This window comes from Leiobunum rupestre, chromosome 4, assembly GCF_980474605.1.
Source record: "Leiobunum rupestre chromosome 4, qqLeiRupe1.1.hap1, whole genome shotgun sequence".
Classification (NCBI taxonomy): Eukaryota; Metazoa; Arthropoda; class Arachnida; order Opiliones; family Sclerosomatidae; genus Leiobunum; species Leiobunum rupestre.
The window spans coordinates 24,237,190-24,247,331 of NC_143387.1; the positions used below are offsets into that span (position 1 = coordinate 24,237,190).

Sequence of the window (10,142 nt, forward strand, 5' to 3'; positions counted from 1 at the left end):
CCGTAGCCGACCGGGATTCGGAGCCATTCGAGATAGCCACCTTTCACGCTCAACTACACGGTACGAGTCGCCGACTTTACCCTCGTAGAAGAGTATACGCGAACTGTCCGGTGAAGATAGATAGTAAGGCGAGACGGCCTCGTCCGAGGTGCTCTAATAGCCTCGTTTTCGATTCGCTCGTATTAGCTCGGCTAAGCCTAACGCGGACGACGACGATCATCGGGATTGAACGGGAGGATTTGCCGAGATCATAGTCGGCGGAACAAGTAGTTCTCTTACTGAATTATTAAAAAAGTCAAAGAAAGCCGGCAGTTGCGACAAGAAGAGGGCGCTCCGGGGGCCCGCGTCATCAATCAGTGTCAGACCCCCTTCCTCCGACTACTTTTCGCGAACCGGTACATAAACATTCGATAGGCTTGATTCTCCGAGATGGGATATTTATAGCCCTTCCACCGTGATTTTTTTATCCATTCAAACCCTTAATACGTCTCTATTAGGATATTTAGCTTCGTCTCTTAAGCCGCCTTTGTCTTCGATTGAACGAAAAAAATCCAAGCACGCTATAACACCCCAACCCTTATACACGTATCACTGTCGAGAGTACACGAGCTTGCCCCCTCGCCACCAAAAAATGTAACAGGTGGAGAACACGCCTACGGAGGGGCACTGAAGAAATTTTGGTTTTAGAGGAAGAAAGTGAGATTTGAGAGGAGGAAAGCTCAATTTGAGATGAAGAAAGTCTTATTTGAGAGGAGGAAAGGTTGATTTGAGAGGAGGGAAGGTTGATTTGATAGGAAGGAAAGTCATTTTTGAGAGGAAGAAAGGTTGTTTTGAGAGGAGGAAAGTGAAATTTGAGAGAAAGAAAGGTTGATTTGAGAGGTAGGAAAGTCTTATTTGAGAGGAGGAAAGCTTAATTTGAGAGGAGGAAAGCTTAATTTGAGAGGACGGAAGGTTGATTTGAGAGGAAGGAAAGTCGTTTTTGAGAGGAAGAAAGGTTGTTTTGAGGACGAAAGTGAAATTTGAGAGAAAGAAAGGTTGATTTGAGAGGTAGGAAAGTCTTATTTGAGAGGAGGAAAGCTTAATTTGAGAGGAAGGAAAGTCGTTTTTGAGAGGAAGAAAGGTTGTTTTGAGAGGTAGGAAAGTCATTTTGGAGAGGAGGAAAGCTTGAGAGGAAGTAAGGAAGCGGAAACAAAGTCTTATTTGAGAGGAGGAAAGGTCGATTTGAGAGGAAGAAAGGTAGATTTAAGAATAAGAAAAGTTGATTTGAGATTAAAGGCCTAGGTATTCTTCTGCCTGTCACCCTTTAAATTTACTTTCCTTCCAAACAAATACCCTGGTGGTAGGCCAAAGTGTTTTGCGGTTGGCCTACCACCAGGGTATTTGTTTGGCGGGAAGTAAACTTAAAGGGTGACAGACAGAAGAATACCTAGGCCTTTAAGAAAGGTTGATTTGAGAGGAAGAAAAGTCTTATTTGAGAGGAAGAAGAGTCGTATTTGAGAGGAAGAAGAGTCTTATTTGAGAGGAGAAAAGCTCAATTTGAGAGGAAGAAAAGTCTTATTTGAGAGGAAGAAGAGTCGTATTTGAGAGGAAGAAGTCTTATTTGAGAGGAAGAATAGTCTTATTTGAGAGGAGAAAAGCTCAATTTGAGAGGAAGAAGTCTTATTTGAGAGGAAGAAGAGTGTTATTTGAGATGAAGAAAAATCTTATTTGAGAGGGGGAAAGAAAACTGGAGGCAGCTCGCTAAAAGTCGTCTCAACATAGTCATTATGTCAAAATATAAATAAATACATTTTTAAAATAAAATAAACAAGCTAAATCGGTAACCATAGAGATCTATGTTGAGCCCGCGACGAAAAACGGTTTTTATATTTTATTCATTATTAGTTTCTTAATCTTGCGGGTTTCGTCAGAGTCGGTTGATCTCAAAATTAAATTTACGCGTGAAAATACGCCGCCATGTTAAGGTATAAAAGCATTTCATAATGTTAAAGGTATACTTTCGAAATGGGTTAATTATATGATCATTTCTTTTACGGCCTAGATGCATTCTTTTCTAGTATATTTAATTTAGTTTGATACATGTACTTTTTAAAATAGCTTTAATTTAGTTTTCTGTGGCTTTAAACTTTTTCTAATAGCGTCTAAGTCCTGGTTAGTTGTTCATTATTTATTTAAGCAATTTATACAATTTAGGTTCCATAAACGAGGATAAAAGGAATAATTGGGACTCTAAAAGAGAGCTGGAAACGCCCGTTAGTTTGCGAGATGAAATTCAAGAGGCCCTTAACGACGACAATGTGACAAAGCGGATAAATATCTTCGAAGGGGAGTATAAGTCGTGCGTTGAACTGCTGCTAGGGAACGGACAAGAATTTCAAGGAAGTTCGCCCGGCTTGGAAACTTTCTTATTACAATTGGTAAGAATAACGATAATTAAGATCCGCGCTAGGACTAAGCAACTGCGTCCCGTGTACTTCTCTCTCACTCTCGCTCTCTCTGCGTGAGTCTTTCAGCGAAAGAGAATTGCCCGCGCACGGTAAAACTAGGAAGATCATGATCTAGGAAGAATACCTGACGCAGTTGCCAGGAGCGACGCGAAAACATAGGCCTCGAATTATTATTGACAAATTTAAGTATTTAACCCGCAGGAAGGCCAAGCAGAGCTCAACGTCGACGGTATCGAATTTTCAATTGACCTTTTGACCTCCGCTCTGGTCCCCGCGGGCCAAAGGTGAGTCTCTTTAAAATAAGCCCTCTTTAGAATTATCCAAACAACCCGCGAGAGAACAAAGCGGATGGATTGGGTAAACGAATCCAAAACGGCCCAGTGTGGCGCCGCGCGTCCTTTCAACGGACATTCTTCATTTTCTTAATCTACCTTTACATTAATTTACAGATTTTCTAGCGCTATAATTATTTTAAAATCAACCCTACAAAGATTAGCAATTAATAGAATTACTTGTCGCAAACCGTTAGCATTTGAGATTCCCCAGTGAACTGACTACGATTTTGCCACTTTCATGTTTGAGTAAATCATGTTATCAGTTAAAGTCTACCCGCTTTGTCTCCTATTTTCTCGGTGCATCTCCTTATAGCACCTTCTATAGAAATTAATTCCGTTTTTAAAAGTGCGCGTGACTTAATTTATAGCATCACTGACGTCACTGATGCTAGTTAATTTTGCGGGCTCGGATGTAAATAAGATTTCATTCGTGTCACTAGTGTACTCATTTAGACTACAGCAGCGCCAACCGTTAAATAATTATTCCCTGGTAGAAATGTTTCTTTCATACAGATGGGGTAAGGATAGTTTCATCCACTGGTATTTAAAACCATGATGTTTAGTATGTTTTCATCGTACTGTACAACGCGACATAACTTGTCCTGGAAATTTGGCTTTTTAATTTCTAGGGTGTAGCCAACGTTGCCATACGTAATCATGATCTAGCCAATTTGGCGGTTTGAGTAAAATATATATTGTTTGGCTTCTTCTACGTCATACATTCAAGATTTTGTGTTTTCGGATCAATTGGAACCTAAAATTCACATTTTATATTATGAATAACTTATAAAATAATTAATATTTTAATATGAAATTTTGACAGTGTTGACAACTATACATAATCTAATAAAATATTAAATTTTAATTTTTGGGTGCAGGTAGACTTTAAACCAAGAATGTAAATATTTTGACTTAATTAGAGTGACTAAATGTTGATTTCAGGGACGGAATAACAACAATCTGGGCCCCATGGGGTCCTTAATCTGCTCTGGCACTAGCCTCGTCGCGGGCCATCGAAATATTCCGCGCCCCTAGACCTAAGAATACTCAGCCTATGCCCTATTGGTTAATACGCCACATCATAACTAACATAATTACGATAAGTATGTATTGTTTTATTGATAATTTCCTGACCGAACCTTTTTTCGACGCTGACATTCTTGATGAGCTGCGACTTAAGCCACGTTCACACTAAGGCCTAAAACCCAGTTTAGGTCAGTTTGAATGCCAGTTTTGACCGTCGACGATAATTCTTGGTTCACACGTGCAAAATCACTTCACCCCGGTTCGCTTGTAGCCAAGGCTTAATGCCATTTCAAATTATGACTAGAATTTTGAAAATACTGAAATGTATCCCAAAACAATTAGTTAATCATGTTTACTATACAATTTGACATTATTTAGAATTGTATTCCCATTATTTTGGAAAATACGAGGGATTTGACTTCCCCGCCTTGTCGTTTTGAAAGCGATTCTCAGCGAACCAACTGGGACGAGTTGCTTCTCGAACCAACACGAAGCGATTTCTCATGTTGGTTTTGGAAACTAGTTATCTAAACGAAGCGATTTTAGGGGTAAGTGTGAACGTGGCTTAATAGAAGTTTATTTTACAAGTGGTTAGCATTTTCACCTCGCAGCAAAAGGAGCCGGGTTCGATCCCAACTTCTGGCACTGGTAGAAAACTCTACGTTTCGTTTGTAAGTTCACTCCCCATTGGTTAAAGGGGTTTTCCCCCGAGCTCTTCGCTTTCCCCTTGCATATAAACTTGCGTGTGTAGGGTTGGCTCACGTGGCATGAAGGGCTTTCCACCACCCTCCTACGCATTATAACCCGGTCACTTGAATTAATGGCTTTAAAAGTCGCTGGATGATTTAGGCCTAAGGTGGTGCCAAGGGTATTAGCCTAGCTGATTATTATTATATACCTTGGGCATATTTAGACACTAGGGGCTCTGGGCGGAAAACTAAATCTAGATTGAGCAAAATAAGTTCAGTGAAATTGTTTTCTAATTGACATACTTATAGTTCTTATGTTACTTATGGCCACATGTTGAGACGAGTCAGCTTCTTTACCCCTTAAACAATAAATCATCCCGGTTCTCATTGGTTCCTTAGAGGGGAATGGCCAAGCGTTTCCAAATATCGCCTTATTTGCATATCAAAAGATCAACAAGACGTTCAATAGATTTACACGTACCTTATTTTGTCTTGAAAAAATAGTTTTGGCCTAAATAGTTGAAATGCAAAATAACGCCAAGTATTGGGGTTTGAATTTTCGCAGCGCCAGCAGCACCTTAGTGAGCGATTTGCGAACTATCTTAACTTTTAAAATCGCGCAATTTAGGCTTAGGTCTCGTATAACTGGAACGCGCCGCGCGTGAAAAACAAATCTTTCACTTCTTCAGCAATGCGCGCTTTTACGTTGTTTTTCTGTATCACCGATTTCTCACCAGGTGTCGCGGCGGACGCGCGCTTTTAAATTTCCCGAAATTTCTTTATGTTATTAAAAATTAACCACTCAATATTTTTGATGCGGTTTTCGCCATAGATTTTAGTTTTTAACGGGCTATAGGGCTATCTAATTGGTTAAAGCTTTCCCCTTTAAAACTAACGTCCAACATAGTAATTCTCCGTAGTATAGATATACACATTCTTGATTAAACTGAATACTGAACAATGAGCGGCAACGATCTTTGACCGAGCTGTAAAAGACAGGTTAAGCCACCCTTTGAAAACGTGAACGGGGAAACTTGTAGCAGAGTGTAGACGTAGGTGTTTTCAAGAAGATAGCTCAACCCATCTATTAAATGAGGCAATATTCTACGAAGTGTTTATAGAAGTTAAGAAATAATTCACGCGCGCCTATCTCAAACATTATTATTTTGGAGTTCATTCGAACCAATCTAAACCCATTAGGCTTGATAAATAAAGAATGATTATTATCCGTAAATAATATAAATAAAGTGGGGTGGCGGAGTGGTTAGCACTTTCGCCTCGCAGCAAGAGGAGCCGGGTTCGATCCCAAATTGTGGCACTGGGTGAAAACTTGGAACAACTCCTTCCGCTCTGAGTTTGCATGTTCTCTCCCCACTGGTTTAAGGGGTTTTCCCTCGAGATCTTCGGTTTCCCCTTCCATAAAAACATGTTGAGGTTAACGGTAATAGTTAGTGTCGGGAGCTGTTGGCTCGCGTGGCTTGCAGGGCTTGCCACCACCCTCCTACGCGTTGTAACCCGGCCACCTGAATTAAAGGCTTTAAAAGTCGCTCGATGACTTAGGCCTAGGGTGGTGCCTTGGGTATTAGCCTAGCTGATTATTATTATTATTAAACACGTCTAGATCAGGGAGTACAGAACGGGAGATGCAAAGAGGGGAGTTTTTTGGTTCTGCTGCAATGAGCTACACTTCAGCAGGCGCCTCTGCAAAATACGGGACACCTCGACAATTTAACGCCATCTATTATCAGCGGCCATGCGGTTTTTGTTGAGAAATTCAAATTTTACACACATGGTGAAAATAATCATGGACCTTTGTTACATAAATCGACTTTCAAAGGTCAAAATAAAATAAAATTGTAATTATTTTAACAGATCTTATAATTATTTTATATCATTTTATACAATTTATTTTTCTATTTTAGGGAATGTGTTTAAAAAGGCCATGTTATAAATCGGAAATATATTAGCCAATCATTGCAAACGCTTAAGGTTTGAAATATGATACAAAATTAGATTTACATTGATTTAGTATTATGATTTCAGTTGTATTATATCCTAAAAATTATACGCTTTACTCAAGAAACTTGGAATATTGCCAGTCGTAAGATAACGTAGAATCCTAATTGTAAATATTTAAATTATCTCATGAAAGACGGCAGCATAAACTTCCTCCATAAACAACAAAGCCACAAAAATTAGGTAGATGGCGCAAAAAGCCGTATCTTGTCCCGTATTTTGCCAACCTTTCCACCCACTTTCCACCCACCCCGTTCTGTACTCCCTGTCTAGATGGTGCATCGAGAATTAGTAAAAGTAAAGGGGATTAATTTATCTATTATTTCAATTGTACTAAGCCATTGTTAGGTTAAAGCACGCTGTAGGACAAACGCGTATAAACCTACTTATAAACTGATAGAAAGCTCGACGATAAGAGAGAAAAGAAAACAGAGAGGGCGCTACTAGCCTCGATTCCCCCCCAGAGCATAAGGGACTAAGGGTCAAGAGGCGAGTTCAATGGACCACAAAAACGCGTCCCATTGCGCCAAAAGAGGTTTTTCCACTCTTCTTCCTCCTTGCTCTTTAAAATCTCTCAAAAATTGTCTGTTTTAAGAAGGCCTTTTCCGAACTCTCTTTTTTGATATATAAACGTATTTACCGGGTCTAAGCCTCGGTCGCCATCTTAACGATGGAAATGACAGGTAAGGTTAGCAAACGCTTCATTACACGGCATTTTTTGCCAAAGCGTGGGCCTCTTCGAAACCTCGACGCTCGGCCACCCCCGGACGCTGCAATTCACCTTCGGCACCGTCAAAAAGCGCTGGCCACCAGGGGGCGGGCGCGGAACGAAAGAGGGCGATTTACACGCTTGAAAGTGGACTTCTTTTTGATACTCCAATTTAAGTGACAAGCGCAAAACTGCTTTTCCGAGTTAAGCGCCGCCTAACGACGGCTTAAAGAAATTCCCGGGAGACAAAAAGATATATAAGCCGCTATTTATTAAGTCCACCTTTAAGACCCTTCATTTGTTTCAATAAAATATTTTTCGAAAGCGGTCTTAAGTCAAGAGACGACCAAAAAAATTGTTTTTCGGTCGCGAACGTAACGCGCTTTGACTTCGCTTCTTTAGCTTTAATGACTGCTCGAACGCGTCATTGCGCTTTCGAGAGCCTTAGTCAAAATATCAATTGAAATTTCAAAGATTTTTTATAATCACGTATATTCTTAAATTAGTAATTGCAAAAATGAGCAGCGGAAGAATATTCATCAGAAAAAAATTGAGCTATTTTATCCCTATTATGAGGGCTAGTTAGTTCAAAGCTGAACTATTAATAGAGAAGCTCTTTGGGTTCCAGAAACGGTCGTCTGCTAAATAATAGAATCGAATCTAGATCAGGGTTGGACCTAAGGCACTAGTCACGGCATTGGACTACTAAAATAAATGCTCTGAGTACTAAAATTAATTGAAATCTGCGGGCTCACTAGTCAATTTGACTAGTTAAAAATGTACCTAAATATTCATAAATAATGGCGTATCATAAATTCATCATTCGTCAATCCCATTTTATTTAAAAAAATTGTGATCGGCCAAAGTCATGTAACTTGAGTGTTAATAAAATCCTATTTTTATTGTGACGGGTAAAGCAAAATGTTGACTGTCCTTCTTGTTTTATACCCCCATTTTTACCCCCACTGGTCAGTGACTACCAAAATAAATTAAGATAGGAGGCTCACAAGTCAGGCTCCTTATGTCCAACCCTGATCTAGAGATGGCGGTAGTAAAAACACTAAATTTTGTCTTCCATGACGGACGTTTTGCAGTATATTTTTACCAACCTATACAGCTAAGTTAGTGTAGGGAGCTGTTGGCTCGCGCGGCATGATGGGCTGGCCACCACCTTCGTACGCATTGTAACTCAGCCACCTGAATTAATGGCATTTAAAGTCGCTAGATGACTTGGGCCTAGGGTGGTGCCTTGGGTTTTAGCCTAGCGGATTATTAAGTTCAGTAAGTTAAGTTCAATCAGCAATACGTTCCAAAAGATGCCATTTACCGTAATTGGTGGTGACACGCCCCAAGCACTGTACTTAGGGCGTGTAACTATACAACGCCAAAAATATCTAAAGTCATAGGAGGGAGCGGGAAATGGTCGAAGTTTTGTGTTCCACACCTAAAACCTGTGGTTATATTCCCTTTAAGGTAGTATGACTTACAGATAATATTAGCAAGAATAATAATAATAATAATAGGCATTACTTTAGGCCTAAGTCAACTATCGACTTATAATACCTTTAAATAGGTGGCCGGGTTACAATGCGTAAGAGGTGATGGTAGCAAGTCCTTCATTCCACGTGAGCCAACACTAACTATTACCGATAACCTCTGCAAGTTTTTATCGAACCGGTAAAACGAAGAACTCGAGAGTAAACCCCTTTAAACTGTGAACTCGGTCTATGTTATGGGTGTACCAGAAAGAGAGCTTACAGTTAATAGTTAGTGTAGAGAGCTGTTGGCTCGATCGTGTGGCATGCAGGGCTTGCCACCACCCTCCTACGCGAGTAACCCGGCCACCTGAATAAAGGCTTCAAAAGTCGCTTGATTATTATTATTATTATTATTAGTTTCAGCCTGGAGATGAATCTGATATTTTATTAACATTCCCACATATCACACAATCCTACATTTTAGTCCATGCGATAACTTGTTCAGTGTCGTAGGACGTATTTTGGGACGTAATCCGATTGATGGGCCCCCGCCCTGTTTCGACACCCGAGTTATTTTATTTTCTTGTTATTTCAGTTGGCGACTTACGAACCAGAAAGGAGGAGTAACTCTAAAAGTACAACAAAGCCCCTGCTGACATGGACGCGTTAAATACATCGTCTACACATGTTTCGATCTCCGAAAACGAACTCCTTTTTTGCGTGTCTGCGCAAAAACGAAAGAAGGTCAAATCTACGTATTTTTACGTCTAATCGCGTTTTTTATATCTCTTAATAATTAACAGTTCGTTTTTTGCTACTCTCGAAGCCATTACTGCACGAATTTAACCGTAGAGGGCACGCGTGAGCCCCTCAACGAGATGATGATTGATGACTAATTTTTTCGTGGCGTTTTTCTCGTTTCCCCCTTAAGTAACTAAATGTAATTGGAATTTGGCTGCCGAGAAATAAAATAACCCGCATGAATAACCTGTAGGTCGAAACCACTACTAGATATTTCTGTAGGCTTATATATTAGTATATAAAGAGTATTTATACAGATAATTTATGTTGCTTTTTGGGGTCGGGCTAAAGACTTGGTTTCGAGTCAGAACGGGGATGAAACACACTGTGTCTTGGTGGAAATCAACCTAACCTCTCAACAGCTGCAAGTAAACCGAACAAATTTAGTATGAGGTAAGATAATGTAGGATTTCGGGATAATATTTCTAAAATCACAAACTTCACTACTCAGTATTGTCTGCGAGTGCGGCTTGCACGTTTTAATTTTAATATAATTAATGGATTATTTTTAATATAATTTAATGGATTAATTTAATGGATTAATTTAATGGATTAATTTAATGGATTAAATTAATGGATTAATTTAATGGACTAATTTAATGGATTAATTTTAGTATAATTTAATGGATTAATTTTAATAT

The 10,142-nt window shown here is 39.5% G+C and overlaps 1 protein-coding gene across 3 annotated transcripts in view; it reads left to right on the plus strand.

The window, feature by feature from the left end:
* LOC149947234 (3-hydroxyanthranilate 3,4-dioxygenase-like) overlaps positions 1 to 9,687 on the plus strand; it is a 15,193-nt gene extending 5,506 nt beyond the window's left edge. The window contains exons 6-8 of one of the 3 annotated variants that reach the window (XM_090172177.1): positions 2,194 to 2,417; positions 2,649 to 2,731; positions 9,296 to 9,687. In XM_090172177.1, coding sequence (XP_090028303.1) covers positions 2,194 to 2,417; positions 2,649 to 2,731; positions 9,296 to 9,356 — 368 coding nt within the window. In that variant the 3' untranslated portion in view covers positions 9,357 to 9,687. Of the gene's footprint in view, positions 1 to 2,193; positions 2,418 to 2,648; positions 2,732 to 6,118; positions 6,303 to 9,295 lie in introns of those variants that run through there. The other 2 variants (XM_090172176.1, XM_090172178.1) reach the window with 2 other exon arrangements.
* Positions 9,688 to 10,142: the final 455 nt, after the last annotated feature.